Genomic DNA, 23,201 nt, shown 5'->3' with positions numbered 1-23,201 from the left:
AATGACATCAATGCCGCCTGTACTTTTCTCACAAGGGCTGATCTCCCCTCCCTCCCACACCAATCAGTCTGCACACCACACACCATGCTCCTTCTCGCTTCAGAAAAGAATATCCTGCACTTATGTGTCCTATATTCCAACGTACCCTGACTCTGTTAGACTCTGCTTTTCAAATCCATCAGTTTGGATTGGAGTCAGCACTAGGCTTAGAAGATCTATCTAAGGGCAGAAGAGGGGCCAGGCTGCAGAGAAGAGAGAAATCCAGCAAGAATTAAGTCAAGATGAGAGACTATTGGGTCCCTTCTCTTTGCTAATTCCAGAATCTGGTTCCTTTAAAAAGATGGGGAAAAGTTGGAAAGAAGAATCCAGCAAACATCTCTAGAAGGAGGGCAAGAGCTGGATGAGGCTGAAAATTACTCTCTTGATACTACTGAGAATCCTGTGTGCAGGGCCCCCTTGGACTTGTGGGGACAATGACAGGCAAAATGACTCCTGCTGTCAGAGATGGGGACACCCAGAGAAGAATGAGACCAGAACTCTGCACATGAAAAACAACAGTCATTATTCCAACAACAACAACAACTAAATAAGCAAAATATAAACACACACGATAAAGACACGGTCCGAGGATGAGACCAAGGCCCGAGCCAAGGCTACCTGGTTACAGGAAGCCCTTGCTGCCCACAGTCCTGGAGACAGTACAAGGCCCAGGTGATTTCTGAGCCTCTGAGATCACAGGTCCTGGTGGGACAAGGTTCTACTCAAGTGACGAGGACAAAGGAACAGAGAAGATGACCTGGCAGAGCAGTGACCACATCAAAGCCCACGATGCAGTGAGCATGGAGTGGGCACAGGCCGCGTCCACGCTCAGCTCCTCACAGCCTCCTCCTGTCCCACCTGCGACAGACTCAGCCCAGCAAACACACAGAATCTGGAAGGTTCTCAGTGCTTCCATTTATTTTCTCTCTCAAACTTTAGGAATCCTTTCCTTTATTATCCCATCAACCCCTCATGGCACGAATTAGAAAAAACAAACTTCATATATAGATTTTATTTCCAAAAGGAAAGTAAGACATTATTACTCAGTGCAACACGAAGTTAAGACAGGGATGGAGGTGGCCCAGCCCTTCCTCTGCTGGAACAGGCAAGTGGATCAGGGAAGAGAACACAGGTCAGGGTGGGGAGGGGTCGTGGTGGGCAGGGGTGGGCCAGTCTCCCCACCTCCTCACATTATGCTAAGAGGAACACAGACACGTTCCGATGCAGCTGCAGAAAGAGGAATCATGGGATCTGAAGCCACAAAGTGGGACCGTGCATCACTCAGTCCCCACGAGGCTGCTGTCTCACACTGTGAAAGAAAATAATCACGAACAAATTCAGGTCAGTCATGTAAGTACTGACCTTCCCATCAGCCCCCCACATGCTCAAATGTCCCACTCAAAGATCCCCACCACCCGGGGCATCCCCTCGGCCCCAACACCTCTCCCAATCTAGGCACTCCAGGGTCTCACCTTTAGGATCCGTGAGAGACACATCAGAGCCCTGGGCACTGTCACTGCCTGGGGGAGAACAAAACCAGGACGTGCTCAGAACCCACAGGAGAGAAACTAGAGAAGGAACTTTAGGAGGGTGAGCCCCCCATGGCCTCCTGTCTGCACCCTCACAAGGGTCTCAGGAATCACACCCCCTCCACACTCACTTGCAGCCTGAGCGTAGCTCCCTCCTTTTTCACCTGTAAGAAGAAAACATCACGTGAGAGACCAGGGAGAAGACTGAATTGTGAGATCCTAGAGGAACGCCCTAGTCCTGGACCACAGAGAACTTTCCAGAACCGTTGACCAAAACCCATGATAGGATCAGGAACACAAAGAAAGGAGATGTGGGGGGACTGGATCAACTTCTGCCCTCCTGGGGGTCTGTCCTCAGCAGGGACCTTCCCTCTCTGACCTTCAAGTGCTGGTAATCTGGTCCCCAACTGGAATTATGAAGGTGAAAAAATCTGTCTTTCACTTCCACATGTGCTTTACAAAAGGGTAAGTGCCAGTCTCCAGACTGGCAAGCAATGTTTCTGAGTGGTACTGCCCAATAAAAATGCAGGCAAACTTCTACCTGGGCTTGAAACTCCCCAGTGAGACAAGAAAACTCAGATCCCTCCCTCCCTTCCCTACCTGAGCGCTTCTTCCTCCAGATCACAGCTCCAGCCACCACGGCTCCAGTGACCACCAAGAGAACCAGGCCAACGATGAGGCCCATGATGGGGACGGTGGGCTGAGGAGGTTCTGTGGAGGAAAGGGAAGGGGCCCTGACCTCAGGCTTGAATCCCGACCTTGCTGAACGTGTCCAGAAGGGCTCCTGCCTTATCTGAGAAGAAGCTCCACCCCCCATGTCCCTCCTTACCCCATCTCAAGGTGAGGGGCTCCTGAAGCCCCTCGTGCTGCACATGGCATGTGTATTTCTGCTCCTCTCCAGAAGGCACCACCAGGGCCGCCCACTTCTGGAAGGTTCTGTCCCCTGAAGGCCTGGTCTCCACAAGCTCCATGTCCTGGGTCTGATCCTCCCCATCACGCTGCCAGGTCAGTGAAATCTCCTCAGGGTAGAAGCCCAGGGCCCAGCACCTCAGGGTGACCGCACGGTCAGAGATGGGGTGATGGGTCACGTGTGTCTTTGGAGGGTCTGAGGAGGAAGAATCAGAAAATTCACACTTTGGGTTACCTTCATGGGCCACTGAAGCAGCATCATGTGACCATCCTGAGAATGGACAGCACAACAGGTTTGAAAAGAAGCAGCAAAAACACCAGACACCAGCCTGGACTCCGGAGTCTGGGAAAATCTCCCAGTCCTTGGAAAGTTCTAGAATAAGGATGAAAGCCAAGGTAGGAGGCTCCATGTAAAGGGGAGAATACAGAGCAATGGTCCTGACTTTAGTGGAGGCTGAATGACTCAGAAAAGCTGGAATCAGGCCTCCTAAGATGTTCTCAGGCTGAGAACGGTACTTGAGAGAGAAAGTCATGGTTCACAAAATGGGGGTCAGGGTCAAAGGGCACCGCTGGTCAGTTATTTCAGTGATGGTTTCCTGCTTCTTCCCCAAAGAGACTGGATTCCTTAACTGTCTTTCAGAGAAGTGAAGCCACCGGCGAGTCACTGTCTTGTACAGAATATGAAAAACCGGGCGGATTCCTCCCTCTCCCGACAAGAAGTTGGGGCGCTGTTCCCACAGGGACCCCATTTCCTCCCCTTGTGGGAAGCCAGCTCCAGCCCGAGGGGAGACCAGGGAGGCCCCGCGGCCCCTCGTACCTGCGCGCTGCAGCGTGTCCTTCCCGGTCTCCAGGTATCTGAGGAGCCACTCCACACACCTGCCCTCCAGGTAGTTCCTGCGTCGCTCCGCCTCACCGGCCGCCTCCCACTTGCGCTTGGTGATCTGAGCCGCCGCGTCGGCCGCGGTCCAGGAGCGCAGGTCCTCGTTCAGGGCGATGTAATCGGCGCCGTCGTAGGCGTCCTGACTGTACCCGCGGAGGAAGCGACCGTCCGACCCCACGTCGCAGCCGTACATCTCCTGGATGGTGTGAGACCCTGACCCCGCCCCGACCAACCGCAGCGATTAAACCCAAACTGAAAATGAAACCGGGTAAAGTCCCGCCGTTTCCTCCCAAGTCGGGTGGCCGGGCGGGTCCCGCAATGTTGGGGTGACCCTCGGACCCGGAGACTCGGGGCGACGCCGGCCCGTCCCTGGGGATGGGGGTCGTGACCCGGACCCGGGCCCGCGTCGCTCACCGGCCTCGCTCTGGTTGTAGTAGCCGCGCAGGGTGTTCAGGTCCACTCGGTACACCTGTGCGGTGTCCTTGTAGATCCGCGTGTTCCGATCCCAATACTCCGGCCCCTCCTGCTCCACCCACGGCGCCCGCGGCTCCTCCCTCGGATTCGGGGCGTCGCTGTCGAACCGCACGAACTGCGTGTCGTCCACGTAGCCAACAGAGATGAAGCGGGGCTCCCCGCGGCCGGGCCGGGACACCCCGGTGTAGAAATACCTCAGGGAGTGGGAGCCTGGGGGCGGGGAGGGGTGACACCCGGTCCGACCCTCCTCCCGGCGCGGGTCCCAGGTCCGAGGTGACGGGGCTGGGGGGGGGGGGAGGGGGCGAGGGGCTCGTGAGAAGGAAAAGGTGTGGAGGTCGGAGAAGGGCCGGCACCTCGGGGGGAGAGAAGAGGGGGCGGGAAGCCAGGGAGGGACAGGCGGGGACCGGGGTGAGGGGGCGGGTCTGGGCCGCGGGCGGCGGCGCGGCTCCTTCCCTGGGAGTCCTGCCCCCCCGACCCCCGGGGTCCCCTCGCTCCTCCCCGCAGAGGCCGTTCCCTCCCGACCCCGCACTCACCCGCCCAGGTCTCGGTCAGGGCCAGGGCGCCCGAGAGCAGCAGGAGGAGGGTTCGCGGCGCCATGACCAGCATCCTCGGGATCTGAGGAGAAGCTGAGTCCCGGCGGCTCGGTGGACACTTTATAACCGGGAACCGCGGGGACGCTGATTGGCTTCTCCAGAAACGGGACACGCAATGGGAGTGAGAAGTGGGGCCGCGTCACGAGTGTCCAGGCAGGAGGGCCCGACACAGGTTGTGAGAGAGAAAGTGAAACTCGGGGAGACGGGGAATCCCCACCACGGAGCGTCCCCGCCCCAGCGACCGCCTGACACCCTGAGATCCTGAGAGCCTGGCCCTCCCGGGACCTGGGACTGTGCCTGGCCCTGCTCCTTCTGCTCAGAGAGCTCTTTGTCGCACTGTCTCCCTGAGTCCTGGCCCGGGGACTGTGTAGTCAGCGATTTTCACAACACTGTGGTCAGAATATTTATACAGTCTCACAAATTAGTGACGACCGCAAAGATAATTTTGTTTATGTGGATACTTCTATCGATACTTTCCAAAGTAGAAATAATAGAGTTTAAAAATTTTAAATTAATTTATTTAGAATAATATTAATAACCCATGAAATATGAAAAATAACTACTTCCCAAAATAAACACGGTAGTGGGAAAAGTGGAGCTTTTCAGATTTTTGTATTGTTGCAAGTTTCTCTCTTTCTTGTCTGTCTCATTAGAAGACCCCTGGATGTTCATGTTTGCTTCTGCATCGAATCCGTTATTTTGATTGAAGTCTATGAAAATAAAAAGGCCCACACATATGTAGGGGTAGTATTTTTAATAACCTTTTCAGACAGTCATGGATGTTAGTCTTTGATACAAAACTAAAACTACACAAGTGGTAGTTTCTCAAAGGTTATTTTCAATATAAAATATTGAAACAATATTATTAACTATTTCCTATTCTGTTACGTTAAAATCCATAACCCTATTTTGCACATTGAATGTCTCTTGTACTAACGTAAGATTTTAAAAAAGTAATACGTTGTTTCACTAAGTTATATAGATCTTCCAGTGTCATTCATTCTTTCAAGTAAACATTGTATTCCATGAAGAAGAGGGTAGTTCAGGTCACACAAATGATTTTCCTTGGGACATAGTACTTTGGAATGTAGCAGAAGGGCTTGATGGGTACTTCCCATGTCATCTTAGAAGATAGTTTTAAAATGTGGATTTAAGGGAGTTCCCTGTCAGTCCAGTGGTTAGGACTCAGAGCTGTCACTGCCATGGCCTGGGTTCAAGGGTTCAATCCCTGTTCAGGGAACTAAGATCCCACATGCGGTGGGGCGTGGCCAAAAAAAAAAAGTGAATTTAAGGATGATTTAGGAAACAAAAGAATTTTTATTTATTTTTTTAAGTTTTTTTTTATGAGGTATGGTTGATTTACAATGTTGTGTTAATTTCTGCTGTACAGCAAAGTGATTCAGTTATACATATGTATATACATTCTTTTTCATTTTCTTTTCCATTATGGCTTATTAAGGAAAGATAAAAATTTGTAATGCATCAACCAGAATGTTTTAAAGCAAACCTGCTTTTTTTTTTCTGCAAGTAAGTTGTGGTGAAAATAATTGTACTGCAGTTTGCTACAGTAGTCTCCATCACTGCTAAGTTATACCTCAAAGCAAATGTCAACATAGTGGAAAGTCAAATAATATCTTAGTAATGCTATGAAAGTAGGTTTCACCTCGTGGATCTCATGAAAGGGTCTCAGTGACTTCAAGGGTTCCACAGATCACACTCTGAGAACTGCTGTTTGAATAAACCTGGGAAAATCTCCTAACTGACCCTTGCCTTTGCCTCCTCTTCGTTTTGGAGAATCCCTCTCCCTGAGCTGGACTCCCTGCCTCCCCACACTTAGCTGAGGGCCCTGCCCCTGGGCTCCTCTAGGAGAGAACTCACCCCCTAGAAAGTGATGCCAGAGAGTGTCCTCAGTCTGGGAAGGGAGGTAGGGCGACAGGTGTTTCCCCTTTGGACCTGGAAACAGTTTGTGCCTGAAGGCACCACACCCACTCATAACCTAGTTTGGTTTTGTTACACACCAGCTAAGTATGTATTCATATCCCAGACAGAAATCTGACATCGTCTCTAAGAGAAATAATATTGGCCCTTTCATGGGTCCAGTATATCTGACTTGAGGCCCAGAAAGCATGAAGAGCAGTCCTGTCCAATAGAATGCTCTGTGGTGAAGGAATTGTTCTATATCTGTACTGTCAAAATCAGGTAGCCACTAGCTACAGGTCGCTATTTAGCACATCAAAAGTGGCTATTGTGCTGAGCACCTTAATGTTATTTAGTTTAAATAGCCATATGTGGCTAGTAGCTAGCCTATTGGGCATTGCATATTTATAATGTTCTTAGTTTCCAGTCTCTTCCCCCCAAAAGATACTGTTTGACTCATAGGTTGATGCATATTAAAATAACCTTCATATGGAAATCATGGACTTGTCTATGTGGGTCTTAGATATATCCTTAAAATGCAGCATGCGCAGAAAGTTTCATTAACATGTATTTTAACAACTAGAGTGTTCAGACATTGAGGACACCATGGTTTATCACCTTAAGGTCATATGTGTTCAAAACTGCCCATCGCTGGAGCTAATTCTTGTCTTTATTACCTTGAGCTCTTGTTGTTCTTTTCATTAACCTGGTAAACATAAGCAGACACTGAAGTCTTCACTTGGCCCAAGAGAAAGTATTTACTGAACACAACATATATCAAATACCTTGTAGGACCTGTACATACTTGTAAAATTATAAAGCAGGAGATGTAAACCTTAGAATCTACCACCTTAGAATTCTTTACTGACTGCTCCTGCTATTCGTTCCCCCCACATTCAATCAATTCTGTTTCCCTTCAGCCTTGGACCCCTCTCTCCTAGACAAAAAAAATACATGAATTTTTTACACTTGGGGAATGAAGAGTTGTATGGCCCAAAGATGAAAAACCACTAAAAAATCATAAATTTTCTCTATGTCAACCAGACATTCCCAAAGATACTAACTCATGCCCCTATCAAACTCAAAGACAAAAAAATTGACAAACAGATAGCAATGTTTTTCAGCCAAAGACCACCAGGAGAAAATCTGTGGGCAAACAAGTTGAATTTATTACTGGATGCAGCGAGGAGGGAGATGACACACCATCGGGGACCATGGTGACTTAGTGTGAGGTGTTAGATAGAACATATACAGGATGTGGGCTCTGGTTGGGTGATTTTGAGGAGGGTGTATGGAGGAGGGGCTCACTCTAGATTGGGTGTTGTCAGGAAGTGGGGGCAATTCTATGACTGGGCATCTCAGTGCATCTTCCCTGTAAGGAGGGAAGACTAGAGTGAGGATGCAGCTGTAATTGGAAAGAAGCCGTGGTTGCTGGTATCAGCACAGGGAGAGGTTTGATACATTGTGAGGTGCACAGTGCTGCCTTGTTTGGTCTGTGCTTGGACAAAATGATGTTGTGGTCTTGTTTAGTCTCACTGTATCATGGTCTCAGGTGTCCTTGTCTGATGTTGATGTTCTGTGAGGTGACATATGTCCAACAGGAGAAGAACACAGCTGCGTGGTGAGCACCAGCCCAGCTTCTGACAACGCTGAGGCCTAAGGTAAATGTCAGGCCAGTTTCTGATGTTGGAGGCTGCTTTGTCCTTCCTGAATTCAGTGTTTTAAAGTAACTAAATCCCAAACAAAACATAATTAAAGTGTATTAGAAAACAATTTGGAAAATAAGAAGTGCAAATGTCAAACAAATATATAACAAATAAATGTAAAGAAAAATGCAAATGTGGAATAAGAAATGGGAATAAATTAAAATCTATCATCTTGGCAAAGATAATAGTATGAGGAGAGTATTGACAGGAATTTAGGGAGAATATACTGTCATAAAGATTGATGGGATTGAAAACTGGTACAAAAATTTTAAAGGTCACTATGCAAAACATCTCAATTTCACTATATTTATATTTAAAAAATTTTTTTATTTTGTATTGGTGTATAGGTAATTTACAGTGTTGCGGGGTGTTTTGTTTTTTTAGGTGTACAGCAACTTGACTCACTTATGCATAGATGTATATATGTCCTTTTTTGGGTTCTCTTCCCATATAGATTATTGTAGAGTGTGGAGTAGGGTTCCTTGTGCTATACAGTGGGTCCTTGTTGATTATTTTATAAATAGTAGTGTGTATATGTTCATCTCAACCTGCTCATTTTTCCCTGCCCACCACCTTTCCCTTTTGGTAAACGTTAAGTTTCTTTTCTAAGTCTGTGAGGCTGTTTCTCTTTTGTAAAGAAGTTCATTTGTATCCATTTTTAGATTCCACCTGTAAGTGATATCATAGGATACTTGTCTTTTCCTGTTTCACTTCCTTCCTTGTGGCTGGAAATGGCATTATTTCATCCTTTTTATGGCTGAGTAATATTCCACTGTGTATATGTATCCTATCTTCATTATGCATTCATCTGTCCTTATACACTTAGGTTGCTTCCATGTCTTGGCTATTGTACATAGTGCTGCCATGATCGTTGGGGTGCACGTATCTTTTAAAACTACGGTTTTCTCCAGATCTAGGCCCAGGATTGGGTTTGCTGGGTCACATGGTACTTCTATGTTTACTTTTTTAATGAACCTCCATACTGTTCTCCCTAGTGGATGTACCGATTTACATTCCCACCAACAGTGTAGGAGGGTTGCCTTCAATATGTTTACATTTTGACATAGAAATTTCTCTTTCAGAAATTTATCCTGTGAAGATAATCACACATGTTCTCAAAAATATATATTCAAGGATGTTTCTTGAATTGTGGTTTATAAAAGCAAAGAATGGAAACAGTCTAAATGCTATAGTCATTGTAATGATGGTAACTATGAATAGGGGAACACTTAATAAGAATTAAAGCAATAATGCCATGTGATTTACATAGAGGGTCAAATTTATTTCTCAAAGCAAACCCACGAGGGGACTTCCCTGGTGGTCCAGAGGCTAAGACTCCGAGCTCCCAATGCAGGGGGCCCGGGTTCGATCTCTGGTCAGGGAACTAGATCCCGCATGCCGCGATGAAGACCTGGCGCAGCCAATAAAGAAATAAATTAATTAATTTAAAAAAAAAGCAAACCCATGAGGCACCCAACATGTGATCCCTTTGTACAGACACAGAGAGAGAGACTCAGAGAGGGGAGACACAGAAGGGGAGACTCAGAAAGGTTAAGGAGCGTATATTTCAAGGCCACCTTGAATCAGGATCTGGAGACACTGGAGAAAAAATGAAGAACAACAGTTAGGACCTTGGTGATGTGCGACAGGCACTGTGGTGAGGGAGATGGACAGAAATGACAAAGATAAATGTAAATCACTACTGAGCTAAGTGCTGTGAGGAAGAAGTTCATGATATCATGAAAGTAGATAACCAAGAGACCTGACAGCTCCCCTACCACTATTATCAATAATATTTGAAAGATGTAAAAGACATATGGTATATGAAACAAAAACAGAATTCTATACAATTATATAACATCATAGAACCAAAAAGGGCTCTTTGAAATTAAAAGTAATGTCATAGAAGTGTATAATTCAGTAGATGAATTGAAAAATTACAGTCATACACACAGTAAGTAGTAGGAATAGAAAAGTAATGGCAAGGAGGAGAGAAGACCTATAAGAATATTCCTCTATCAATCAAGAGATTCCAGAGAGTAAGCAATACAAGTTTCAAAAATAAGGGCGAGTAGGAAATAATAAAAATTTTTATTCAAGAAAAGCTCTCGGAGTTTACAGACAAAAATTGACATCTGGAATGGCCTAAGCAAACTCTTACTGCAGTAGATGAAAACAGACCGACACTAAGAAGCATCACAGTGAAATTGCAGAAAGGATGGAAAAGAAGAGACCTTGAAAACTTCAAGAGGCAAAAAACATGGGCCTGGAGGCTAGAAGACAGTGAAGCAATGCCTTCCGAATTCTAAGGAAAAAAATCAGTATTTCCAACACAGAGTTCTATATTGAGTCAAGATGAGAGGAAGTCCTAGGGTAGCCTAAGACATTTCAGAGTTACAATGTTTTCCTTTCCATGTTCCCTTCTTCAGGATACTGTTAGACAAAGTGTGGGGGAAATGGTGGAGAAAACCGACAACAGGGAAACATGGGATCCAGGCAACAGAGAAGCCTTGTAAAATTATACAGTAGGAGATAGAGGCAGAGGGCTGCCCAGAATGAGGCGAAGGAGATCCTGGACGTCAACCCTGCCCCAGGTGTGCAGGGAACCAGTCTCCGTGTGGCAGCACTGAGGGCTGTGGGAGAGTGTGTGCAAAGAGGTGAAGTTGGTGGACTATCCGATGTGCTTGAATGTATTCAGAAAGACTTAGATTCTGCACAGAGTTTTAGAATGATTTAAACTGAGTACAATATGGGGCTTCCCTGGTGGCAAAGTGGTTAAGAATCCGCCTGCCAGTGCAGGAAACAAGGGTTCGAGCCCTGGCCTGGGAAGATCCCACGTGCTGTGGTTGGCAACTAAGCCCGTGTGCCAGAACTACTGAGCCTACGCTCTAGAGCACGTGAGCCACAACTACTGAGCCCGCCTGCTGCAACTACTGAAGCCCACGCACCTAGAGCCCATGCTCCGCAACAAGAGAAGCCCACACCACAAGAAAGAGTAGCCCCACTCGCTGCAATAGAGGAAGCCCGCATGCAGCAATGAAGACCCAAAGCAGGCAAATAAACTAAAACAAAAAAATGAGTACAACAAAAGTAAGATATTATTTATTCCAGCAAAATCTTAAATATCCATTCAAGAAAAGTTATCATAGTCTACTAAATGCTCACTTGTGACTAGCATTTCCATCATCATAATAATGCAAATATTGCACACCGAGCTAATCAAAATTACAAAACTGATAGATTTATAATTATAAATTATAACTATTTTGGGAAGACGGGTGTGTGAAAGAAAAACCAACTAACTAAAGATGATACATAAAAGTGAAAGACAAAGGAGTATTAAAGGCATGCTTCTTAGAGACATAGAAGAAACAATTAGAGAATCAGCTTAAGAACTAAAACAGCTTCTCTCTGAGATTCAGGAGACGGGGGACATGGAAGATTGGGGACATCAGTCTAGATATCAAGTCTTGTAGAAGTATTTTACTTTTTAAAACTATGTGCATATATCTATTAGCTAAAAATAAAAAGACAACCTAGTAGATGAGAGAATGGCCTTTGGCCTTAGGAATTGTTCTATTAAGAAGAGTCATAGAAATGGAGCAGTAGTTGTAAGGAAACTGTACACAGAGTGGTGGATGTTTATGGGAGAATTTTGGTTTGATTTATTTAGTTTTGTTTGATTAATTTTCATGGGAGGAATTGCAGCATGTTTGTAGGCAGGGATGAAGGAGCAGTAGAGAGTGGGAAACTGATGACACAGGGGAGGATGGAGTCGGATCCTGTACCCACGCTGAGGGGCAGCCTTAGACAGGAGGGGACCATCCATCATCACTGGTGGGAAGGTGAGGATACAGGTGCAGATGTGGGAATAGGGGAGGAGGAGGATGTAATTCTCACCTGAGTCCTTTTTTTTTTCTGAGTGAAAAAAAAAGCTCATCATTAAGAACAGGGAGTGGGGGGTGAGTGGAGGGGTCTGAGGGGAAAGGAGGAAATGAGAAATAGCCCTCTCAGGGGTGTGAGAGTGAGCTGACTGGGAAATGGCATCTGGAGAGTGCAGGGTGGGGGCCACTGAGGTCTGGGCTGACCAGCTTAGAGAAATTTCCAGCTCTTGGCCAACAACAGGAGGATGTATAAGAAACTAAAGAAAAATGCAACAAAATATCTCCAAATGTGAGGATTACATTCTTTTCACTTTGTCATTTATCACTTTCAACACTTTATTACTTGTTTTACAGCGAACATACATTATATCCTATATTATACATTACACATTTACATCATAATAAGAATTAAAAAGCTTTGTTTAAATTTTTCAAAGGAAGGCAAGTGGGCAGAAAAAGTGAAGAGCTGTGGGCACAGAGCTGGACGTGCTGGGCTCCGTGCCTGAGCTCTGGGCAGTGAACTCACACAGCCTTTTCTCCTTTTCTCAGGACCGTGTTTTCTTTGGAGGCCAAGCAGGATTTTTCCCTGCTTTTTTCAGTGTGGTCACTTATTAGGACCTTGTCACCTCTTTGATGCTTTTAAGATGGCTTTTATATTTTACATGGCATTTTCAGCTATTTTCAGTGAGCAGAATTCTCCCTACAATCCAGCCCATCTTTTCCAGTAATGGAATTTCTGTGGCAGAATAGCTCAGTTAAAAGACTTTGGGTGCCAAAGTAGAGAATGTGTGTCCTAGTGCATGATCTGAAGAGGATCTGTCAGGTGTTTTCCAAGTGCAAGGGATTTTAATGTAATTTTTGAAAGCATATTTACCTACACAGAAGGGAATTGAAAAGGTACTCAAGGGTATACAAAATAAATAATTCATGTTCTCCCTCTCATCCCCCATTTGCCTAAGTCCTCTACTTGGAAACCGCTGCAGTTGGCAATTTCTCATTTTTCTTCTCCCCAAATATATCTATGCATTAATGAATACTGTTATGTCAGTAGAAGAGCTCAGGCCACAGACTGGGAGAAATTATTTGCAAATTCACATATCTGATGAAGGACTTGTTTTAGAATATACATAGAACGCTTAAACTCAATAATATGAAAACAATTTAAAAATGAAGGAAAGTCTGAACAGACACCTCTTCAAGAAGATCTATCAGTGGAACTGCATATGAAAAGATGCTCAACATCATATATTATTAGGAAATGTAAATATAAAAAAATGATGGGGCTTCCCTGGTGGCGCAGTGGTTGAGAATCTGCCTGCTAATGCAGGGGACACGGGTTCGAGCCCTGGTCTGGGAGGATCCCACATGCTGCGGAGCAACTGGGCCCGTGAGCCACAATTACTGAGCCTGCGCGTCTGGAGCCTGTGCCCCGCAACAGGAGGGGCCGCGATCGTGAGAGGCCCGCGCACCGCGATGAAGAGTGGTCCCCGCTTGCCACAACTAGAGAAAGCCCTCGCACAGAAACGAAGACCCAACACAGCCAAAAATAAATTAATAAATTAAAAAAAAAAAAGAAAAGTACTAAGTTGTTTCCTTAAAAAAAAAAAAAAATGATGTATCATCACACCTATTAGAATAGCTAGAATCCAAGAACTGGTGATACCAAGTGCTGTCCAGGAGGTGGAGCAACAGAAGCCCTCACTCACTGCTGCAGGAATAGAAGGAGCACAGCCACTAGAAATGATGGTCAGCAGTTTCTTATAAAGCTACACATAGACCCTCCATCCAGTCTATCGAGCACTCTAGTCCTCATGCAACTCATCTGAAAACTTATATATGCACAAACCCCTGCACAGCAATGTCTATAGCAGAGCGCCCCTCAAGTGTGGGCTGCACATAGTGACTTCCTGCTAAAGACTACAGTATGGAAAGTAGGGAAGTAAAAATAAAAGTTCACAAGGAGAAACCTGGGAAATGTACCTTAGCTGGGTGATAAGGTGAACTTATTACTGATAATCAAGTGGAGAGTATACACCCTTGTTGTGTGGAGAATGTCACTTCATCTCTGTGGTCTTCTTCCCCAAAATACTTTGCCCCAGTCAACCAACTTGAATAGAGGGACATTGTACAATATCCCTGAGCAGTACTCAAAAACATCAAGGTCATCAAACACAAGGGGCCTCTGAGAGACTGTCACAGCCACAGGAGCCTGAAGGAGACATGATTGGGACTTAACACAATGTGTCTTTGATAGGAGCGTAGATCAGGAAAAGGAAAAACTAATGAAGTCCAAATAAATTCTGGAGTTTAGTAATAATGTATCAATATTGCTTCAGTAGCTGTGACAAATGTATGATGGTGATATAAGGTATTACCACAGAGAGACTGAGCGTGGGATTTACAGGAACTCTCTACTAACTTCGCTACTTTTTTTGTGAATCTCAAACTACACTAAAATGAAAAAAAAATTAATATCTGCCAGAAACGAACAGGGAGTGAAATAGTTATCGACTTTGAATTTTCCAGAGTGTTTTCATCAATGAGCTGGAGAGATGGGTTGTGGAGAGAAAAGATGGAAACCTCAGACACAAGGCAGGGCTCCAGGGCTCTCCTCCCTTCGAATCCCCGCCCTATCCCCGAGCCCGACCCCAGAGCTGCTCAGACAGCATCTTCATCCCCCATTGCTGACCAGCCTCCAGGGCAGCCATCTCTGTCTGACTCAGACCACAGCCCATCCTCTCCCTTCCCTGTGCTGAATAGGAGAGGGCGGAGTGGTGGCGCCCCCGTGTGGCCACAGTTGCTGATGACAGGAGACCTGAGCTCCCCTTTGACCCCCTTACAAAAGACCTGCCCAGGGTTTCCTTGGGCTCCTAGCAGTGGGTCAGTGCTGGGCACAGAAGTTGGAGTTCATCCAGTGTCAATTTCAAAGTCTGAATTGTTACCCAGAATACATGCTGACGCGGACCTTTTTCTCCCCATCAAACCACCAAGGACTTTGGCCTCAGGGAGGATCAGATTTCAAGGCCATTAACAGCTGGTTCCCAGGTCCAGGGTGGACCCCACAAACATACTGGGTGTCCTCAGTCTCCACGGGTGGGACCTTGAACCCCAAGTCCTTGTCACTTCTTCCAGCTGCTGACCGGGTTATAGACTCTTCCTCCAGGGACTTAACTCTGGAACCTCCATCCCTAGAATGGGGTAGAAGAGGGGGAAGAGGGGGAGGGGGAGGGGGAGGAGATCCCCTAAGGTATCTGCCTATGAAGATGGGGAGGCTCCTGGAGAAGTGAGGAGAGGAAGGAAACAGTGACATTAAGGGATGGAGGCCAACAGGAGTGGAGGGGAAGGAACAATAGAGGAGAGGGGCAGAGCAGGTCACTTAGTGGACACATGTGCAGGGAGAGTGGGGTCTGTGTGGGAAGAGGCCCAGGGGCTTCTGGCCTGGGCGCTGGTAGAGGCTCTGTTTTTCACCTGGATGATAATTACACAGGTGTCAGCTCTATATTTTGCTGGTAAATTATACTTAACTTTTAGGTATTTTCCTGTCCTTACAGGTATGGTATAACTCAAATACACCTGGAAGAAAGAAAAAAGAGAAAAGGAGAGAGGGGAGGTGGTTAAAGGAATTCCTCTCTTCCAGAGAAATAACCTCACCCCCAGTCCTCACTCCACCCCACACACACATGATGCTGGGGGGCAGCAGGGAGACTCAGGGAAGGGAGAGTCCATCCCAGCTCACAGCCCGGGGCTACTTGGACATCTTCTCCCTATGAGCTAAGACAGCGGGGACCACTGTGCCAAAAAGACTGGCTAAAGACCTTTGGAAAAGACCTGCCCAGCTGGTGGCCATGGAGGTGGTTCCTGGAGAACAGAGGACAGGACGTGGACTGGAGCCTGGAGACCACAGTGGCGACAAGGAGATCAGCCATGAGTCTGGGCCCGGGGGTCCCCCTAACATTTCCCTGAGACACGAAAATGACCTCCCCCCTCCCCAGACCTACAGGACCCAGGCGTCCCAACACCGTACCCAAGGACACCAAGCATGGCCCCTCCTGTCCAGGCATCAAATCCGCCACCGTTTGAAGCCTCAAGTGTCCTCTCCCCTCCTCCCCAGTCCCGAGAGCCCAGGACACCCCAGTGTCCTGCCTCTTCTTCCCCTTCGTGGACCTAATAATAGACAGGGACCTGCTGTCTGGATCCCTCAGGCCTCTCTCCAGCCACTTCCAAACCTGAAATTAAAGGCCCTGTGGTCCTGGGCTCAGATCTAATTTCTGGCCCTGATGTTGACCCAGGACTTCGGGGTCAGGGGTCAGGGAGGCTCCCCAGGGCCCCACAGGCTGCAGCTGAGGCAGGCCTCCAGCTGAACAGAATCGGCTGATTCTGGACATAAAACTGGGACCTGGAGGAGACACATCAGCCACATCAGCCACACGGAGGAGGGAAAAGCTGCCTTTGTCTCCCCCCTTCCATCCACAACCAGTAAACTTCCACGACACACCACAGGTGACTCTGCCCAACACACCAGGACTCCGGAGAATCCCACACAGTGTGCATGGAAAGGTGGGTGGACTGGGACACAGAGACGAGGCTGAACCGAGGGAAGAGCAGAGGCGGAGCCTGCGATCCTGTTCTCCACCTGCGGCCACTGAGCTGGAAGCCCCGGAACACCCAGCAGCAGCCGCAACACGACACAGGAATCCAGCCTTCCAGCCTCAGCAGTGCCCAGGGCCCCAGGTAACTAGGCAGCAGCAGAAGTGGGTCCTGGGACCCCAGCCACCAGCCCCTGAGACGCCCATGACTTTGGCCCCTCCAACCACCCACTCACAGCAGCAGAGCCGGAGAACCTTACAGCACAGGACATGGCAGAGGTGCCTGCACCAGCCCAGCTACCCACATCCCCCTCGTCCCCCGTGGTTCAGGGGATCCCGGACACGAGGGAAGAACCCACTATCCCAGGTCACCAGGCAGCGATGCCAGTGGCACAGGCAGCAACAAGGCACCAAAAACCCTGGAGGCACAAGAAGCAATAAGAGGGCACGGGACCACACTCCTGATGGGGGGTGGAAAGTGCCAACTCTCCCAAGCAGGTAACACAGGTAGGAGAACCCCAAACCTGTGCTCTAGCGCCACCTCCTGGAAGAGAAGAGAAAAGCCTCTGCTCTCTAATTTGTTGAATGGTGAGAATCAAGCAGAAAAGTGCTCCCCACTTCACCAGCGCTGGCAGAGGAACAGCCCAGCAAGCACATGAAGAACCACGGTAACACTGCATCACAAACAGTAAAGGACAGTTCTCCAGAAACCAAACTTAAGGTCATGGAATACTGTGGCATACTGAGAGAGAATTCAAAACAGCTCATGAGGAGACGCAACAAGCTACAAGAAAATTCAGAAAGGCAGTATAACGAGCTCAGGAGTACTATGAATGGACAGAAGGAATACTTTACCAAAGAGATGGAAACTCTAAGCAAAACTATATAATTTCAGTGTACTTATGTGGCGCACTTTCTTTAAATTGATACCTAAATATTTTATCCTGATGCTATGATAAATTGAATTGAAACGTATTCATTTTCCGAGTCCCGCGCTCGGGTGTGCTCCCGCCCAGTCACCCGCCCCGGAGCCGGCGCCACCGTGCCCAAGTGCCCCAAGTGCGACAAGGAGGTGTACTTTGCTGAGCGGGTGACCTCCTGGGGGAAGGACTGGCATCGGCCTCGCCTGAAGTGCGAGAAATGTGGAAAGACGCTGACCTCCGGGGGAGGAGACACACTGAGCATGAAGGCAAGCGCTCTTGCAACCACCCCTGCTACGGCGCCATGTTCGGACCCCAAGGCTTTGGGCGCGGCGGAGCGGAGAGTCACACTTTCAAGTAAACCCAGGTTTTGGAGACCCCATCCCCGGCTGCCCGCGGGGCCGCGGCCCTCTAGGCCGATGGCAGGCCTTCTCCACAGGCACCTGGGGCTGTCCTGTAGACCCCCATGCCCTCAATAAACCCGTACACTTGGAAGAAAACAAAAGAAAACACATTCATTCATTTTCCTAATTTTATATTTCTGGCACAAAACTCTTAAAATCCTTCGAATTTCCTAAGTGGTGAGAGCCACAGAGGTGTGTTTTGTTATGTTAGCGATTGGCTTTTGGACTGAACCTAAGGATGGGGGCTGGTTACCAGGAGAAGCAACCATGTTAATAGGGAGCTGGAATTTCCGGTACCACCGCATCCCCCATGTCCTGGGAGCCGAGAGGGGCTGGAGGTTTCACAACTGCAATGGCGCACGATGTGATCAATCGCGCCCGTGTAATGAAGCCTCCATAACAGCCCCAAATGAGGAGGTTCAGAGAACTTCCGCGCTGGCGAATACACGGAGAGCTGGGGAGAGTGTCCCAATCGGAGAGGACGCGGGAGCTCCACGCCCTTCCCACACGCTTGCCCTTTGTGTCTCCTCCATCTGGCTGTTCCAGAGTTACATCCAGTAGTCTAGTAAGGAAAGTGTTTCTCTGAGTTCCGTGAGCCGCTCTAGCAAATTAATCAAACCCGAGTGGGGGATCATTAGAACATCCAATCTGTAGCCAGTCGGTCAGAAACACAGGTGACAACCTGGACTCGAGATTGGCATCTCAAGGAGCGGGCGGGCGTGCAGGACTGAGCACTAACCCGTGGGGTCTGACGGTGCCCGCGGTAGAGACAGAGTTGAGTGAATGGGGTTGCAGGGGAAATCCAAATATGGGAATATTGGAATCTGATGATGGCAATATTAATGGTAAAGAAAGAAGGATGGGAGGGTGGGAGAAAAAGCCTGGGTTTTTGCCTGCGATCTTCTGTCTCCTGCTACACAGAATGGCCAGCCTGGGAGAGATGGGAGAGCTCCAGAAAAGAGAAGGAAACAATAGTTTTACCCACTGTAATCTCACACCTTCCCCCAAGGAGCTGAAATAGACACTGTTTGATTTCACCCCTCCCTTCCTAGAGTTTTAGACAAAGGTTCAACCAAGTAATTGGTGTCGACCTGTGCATGTGTACTGCGTCTTATTGCATTTTGAAGATACTGCATTTTTTACTAATTGAAGGTTTGCGCCAACCGTGCAGTGAGCAAGTCATCAACGCCACTTTTCCAACAGCATTTGCTCACTTCATGTCTCTGAGTGTTGGGCTGCACCCGGCAGGCCTACAAGGCCTGTGCTTGCCCAGCTTCAAGACAGAAGAAAGGCTCGGAGTCAGCAACAGAGACGTCATTGGTGCAATGGATGGGGAAGCTTACACATCTGAAGCAAGATCCTGGAGCGACACCCCACCGTGTGCTGGGGTCAGGGGGGATATTACCAGTTATAGGGGAATTGACATCAGCTGGGCTCATTAGTTACCAGGGAAACCAGTAGTGGGGCACACCCCTCACATCCTCCCTGATAAGAACAATCACTAGCTAGGGCCAGGGGCAAGTATGGAGGAAGGTCAGTCATGTGAGTAGGGTATAGGTGAAGCAGGCCCGGGTCACACAGGGGATGTACAAGAGAACAAGAGAACAGCCATCCTGAGTGGCCTGACCATACACTGTATCAGAGTTTGGTAATTCTCACAATATTTCAAACTTTTCATTATTATTATATTTATTATGCTGGTCTGTGATCAGTGATCTTTGATGTTATTATTGTAATTGTTTGAGGGCACCAGGAACCACTCCCATAGAAGACAAAAAACTTAATGGATAAATCTGTGTGTGTTCTGACTGCTCCACTGACCAGACGTTCCCTCATCTCTCTCCCTCTCCTCAGGCTGCCCGATTCCCTGAGACACAACAACATTGAAATTAAGCCAGTTAAAAACCCTACAATGGCTTCTAAATGTTCAAGTGAAAGGAGAGTTGCACATGTTTCACTTTAAATCAAAAGCTAGAAATGATTAAGCTTAGTGAGGAAGGCATGTCAAAAGCCTAGATAGGCTGAACGCTAGGCCTCTTGCACCAAACAGTTAGCCAAGTTGTGAAAGCAAAGGAACAGTTCTTGAAGAAAATAAATAGTGCTACTCCAGTGAACACACGAATGGTAAGAATGCAAAACAGCCTTATCGCTGATATGGAGAAAGTTTTAGTGCTCTGAATAGAAGACCAAACCAACCACAGCATTCTCTTCAGCCAAATTCTAAACCACAGCAAGGCCCTCACTCTCTTCAATTCTGTGAAGGCCGAGAAGGTGAGGAAGCTGCAGAAGAAAAGTCTGAAGCTAGCAGAGGTTGGTTCCTGAGGTTTAAGGAAAGAAGCCGTCTCTGTAACATGAAAATGCGAGGTGAAGCAGCACGTGCTGATGTAGAAGCTGCAGCGAGTTACCCAGAAGATCCAGCTAAGACCATTACTGAGGGCGGCTACGCTAAATGACACATTTTCCGTATAGACGAAACAGCCTTCTGTTGGAAGAAGATGCCATCTAGGACTTTCATAGCTAGAGAGGAGAAGTCAATGCCTGGCTTCAAAACTTCAAAGGTGAGGCTGACTCTCTTGTTAGGGGCTAATGCAGTTGGTGACTTTAACTTGAAGCCAGTGCTCATTTACCATTCCTCAAATCCCAGGCCCTTTAAGGTTTATGCTAAATCTACTCTGCCTGTGATCTGTAAGTAGAACAACAAAGCCTAGATGAGAGCACATCGGTTTACAACATGGTGGACTAAATATTTTCAGCCCACTATTGAAACTAACTGCTCAGAAAAAGATTCCTTTCAAAATATTACTGCTCATTGACAATGCACTTGGTCACCCAAGAGCTCTGATGGAGATACACAATGAGACTTTCCCTCCTCTCCTGCTTTCCCTGGTTGCTCATGGACCAATGACATGGTCTTAGGTATGTTGGGTCATGCTAATAAGGGCAACATCCCAGGGACAGCAGAAAACAAAGGTCAAGGAGACCTGGATGCTTGGACATCCTCCTGGTGCAAAGCCACCCTAGCAGCCCTGGAACTGCCTGCCTCACTGTCATGGGAGACACACACAGGCTTCCATCCTGTGAGACCACTGTTATTGGGGTTTCTGCAGCACATACTGAATTAATACATATCGGCAGAATAGGACTTCCCAGGAGTGTGTGGCCATGGTGGTCTGTTCTGGAGATGAGCAGAGATATATTTAGTGTCACTTCTGTGGACTCTTGGGACATTACTGTGAGTTAGAGAAAGAAAGAACTGGGCCAGAGGGGGCAGCACAGGGAGATTGGAGATTGTTACCCTCCTCATCTTTCTAGCCATGGGGTCTGGCCTAGGGAAGTGCTTGGGTCACCGGGTGTTAGATTTGGGAGTCCTTGTTTCTTCACTTCCCGTCCTCTTTGCAGACCAGATCTCCTGCTCATCCTACCTAGGATCAGAACCACTGCTGGTCTCCTCCTCATCACCCTGTCTGATGACAGGGATTGTGGAGGTGGAAATCTAGAGGATTAACCCCTCAGGTAGAAAAGGAGTGCAGGGTCATTCTGCATCAGATTCCATAAGGAGTCTGTGCTTCCCCCAACTGGTTTGAACAGCTGACTTTTGGATAGTTGACCTCCGGTCCCTCATATCCTGTGCCCTGGTGATCATAAAATTCTACCACTTCACTGTATTCTCTTTATTACAAATGAGTCACTAGGTCCAGTTTATACTCCAAAGGTGGGAATTACACAAGTGCATGAACACCAGGAGGCGGGAATCCCATCTTAGAAGTGTGCTCACCACAAGGGGGACTCTGGCAACCACCTGAGAGTGTGGCATCTCACAGGGCTGTAGCCAGGAGCGCAGAGATCAGAGCTGAGGTCAAAGGGACTTTGTGTTCCTCCCACAGGAATACAGGACAAAATTATGATCCCAGAAAGGTAGCCCAGTCTTCTAGGTAATTTGGGGATTGCAAGAGGCAAAAGGCTAGGTAGAAATATAAAGAAGAGGAAATAAAAAGACACCCAGCAGTTCTAATAGTTAATGTTCTCACTTATTTTCTTATGGTTCTGAGAAGTTGCAAAAGTCTTTTTGTTTAATAGTTACATGGTTTAATAATCAGCATGACCTTAAATAACTTAGGAAATATAATGAACCGAGGGATGAGGAAATGACATGACCCAGGCCTGACCAGTCAGGTTACCACGTTGTACCACATCCACCTAGCAACAGGGATTGGTCCAAGGGTAGTCTTTCCTCTCCAGTACTTTATGTATGGTCAATGTGAGAAAGATGTTTATCCTTCTGCTAAAGTTGTGAAAGTGGGTAATGTGAGGGGGTTAGAGATCATATTGTCTGTCTTCCCCAGGAACAGTGAAAGAGAAGAGAAATTGAGGTCTGATGACAAATTTGAGTCCCCGGGTCTAATCATGTCTCTAATTGGCCTCACCCCTGGCCTTCCCAGGTAAATCAACATGTTACACCTCTTTTGCCAAAGCTAGATTCATTCGAGTTTTGTTAACTTGCAACTGAAAGAGTCCTCTCACAAGAAGGCAGACTTTTCTGTGATGCTGGGTATTTAGATAACACTCGTTCACTTGTTATTAAGACTTTATTTTTGTAGAGTAGTTTTAAGTTCACAGCAAGATTGAGGGGGATATACAGAGATTTCCCGTATACTCCCTGCCCCCATACATGCATAGCGTGCCCCGTTATCAATGTCCCCTGCAGAGTGGTGCGTTTGTTACAACTGATGGACCTACACCGACACATCATCATCACCCACAGTCCGTAGTTTATATTATGATTCACTCTTGGAACTCTACATTCTGTGGGTTTGGACAAATGTATAGGAACATGTGTCTATTATTATAGTATCAGACAGAGTGTTTCACTACCCTAAAAATCCTCTATTTTCCGCCTACTTATTCCTCCCCTCATTCCCCAACCCCTGGCAACACATTTTTTTACTGTCTCCACAGTTTTGCCTTTTCCAGAATGTCATATGCTTGGAATCATACAGTATGTAGACTTTTCCGATTGGCTTCTTTCACATGGTAGTATGCATTTAAGGTTCCTCCATGTCTTCACAAGTCTTGCTAGTTCATTTCTTTTTGACACTGCATAATATCCCATTGTCTGGACGTACCACAGTTTATTTATCCCTTCACCTACTGATGGATGTCTGAGTTGCTTCCAAGTTTTGGCAATTATGAATAAAACTGCTATAAAATTCATATGCAGATTTTTGTGTAGACATGCTTTTAACTCCTTTAGGTAAATACTGAGGAACACAACTGCTGGATTGTCTGGTAAGAGTATTTTTAGTTTTGTAAAAAAGTGCTGCACCGTCTTCCAAAGTAGCGTTACCATTTTGCCTTCCCAC

General features: G+C 47.2%; 1 protein-coding gene and 1 pseudogene across 2 annotated transcripts; one reads left to right on the top strand and one right to left on the bottom strand.

Moving 5' to 3' along the window:
- Positions 1–1,036: 1,036 nt before the first annotated feature.
- LOC118903642 (BOLA class I histocompatibility antigen, alpha chain BL3-7-like) lies at positions 1,037–4,541 on the bottom strand. 2 transcript variants are annotated; one of them, XM_036868911.1, is made up of 8 exons: positions 4,365–4,541; positions 3,772–4,041; positions 3,295–3,570; positions 2,398–2,673; positions 2,169–2,279; positions 1,700–1,732; positions 1,512–1,559; positions 1,037–1,348 (listed from the first exon to the last, which is right to left on the bottom strand). In XM_036868911.1, exons 1-8 carry the CDS (start codon positions 4,435–4,437, stop codon positions 1,344–1,346), a joined length of 1,092 nt encoding a protein of 363 aa, XP_036724806.1. In that variant the 5' UTR covers positions 4,438–4,541; the 3' UTR covers positions 1,037–1,343. The 2 variants fall into 2 exon arrangements, with proteins under 2 accessions (XP_036724806.1, XP_036724805.1); XM_036868910.1 differs by lacking the exon at positions 1,037–1,348 and having other exon boundaries at positions 1,423–1,559; positions 4,365–4,520.
- An 11,235-nt stretch (positions 4,542–15,776) lies between these two features.
- LOC118903549 lies at positions 15,777–17,879 on the top strand (annotated as a pseudogene).
- The last annotated feature ends 5,322 nt before the right edge of the window (positions 17,880–23,201 follow it).

The sequence above is a fragment of the Balaenoptera musculus genome, chromosome 11, assembly GCF_009873245.2.
Source record: "Balaenoptera musculus isolate JJ_BM4_2016_0621 chromosome 11, mBalMus1.pri.v3, whole genome shotgun sequence".
Lineage (NCBI taxonomy): Eukaryota > Metazoa > Chordata > Mammalia > Artiodactyla > Balaenopteridae > Balaenoptera > Balaenoptera musculus.
Note: the sequence above shows the minus strand (reverse complement) of the source record. Positions and strands in the feature narration are given on the sequence as shown.

Excerpts from the sequence above, each read along its gene's own strand:
- LOC118903642 (XM_036868910.1), bottom strand. The coding sequence starts at position 4,437 with ATGCTGGTCATGGCGCCGCGAACCCTCCTCCTGCTGCTCTCGGGCGCC. Across the intron at positions 3,571-3,771 it reads CTACAACCAGAGCGAGGCCG|GGTCTCACACCATCCAGGAG; the intron begins GTGAGCGACGCG and ends GGGCGGGGTCAG. Across the intron at positions 2,674-3,294 it reads GGACACGCTGCAGCGCGCAG|ACCCTCCAAAGACACACGTG; the intron begins GTACGAGGGGCC and ends CTTCCTCCTCAG.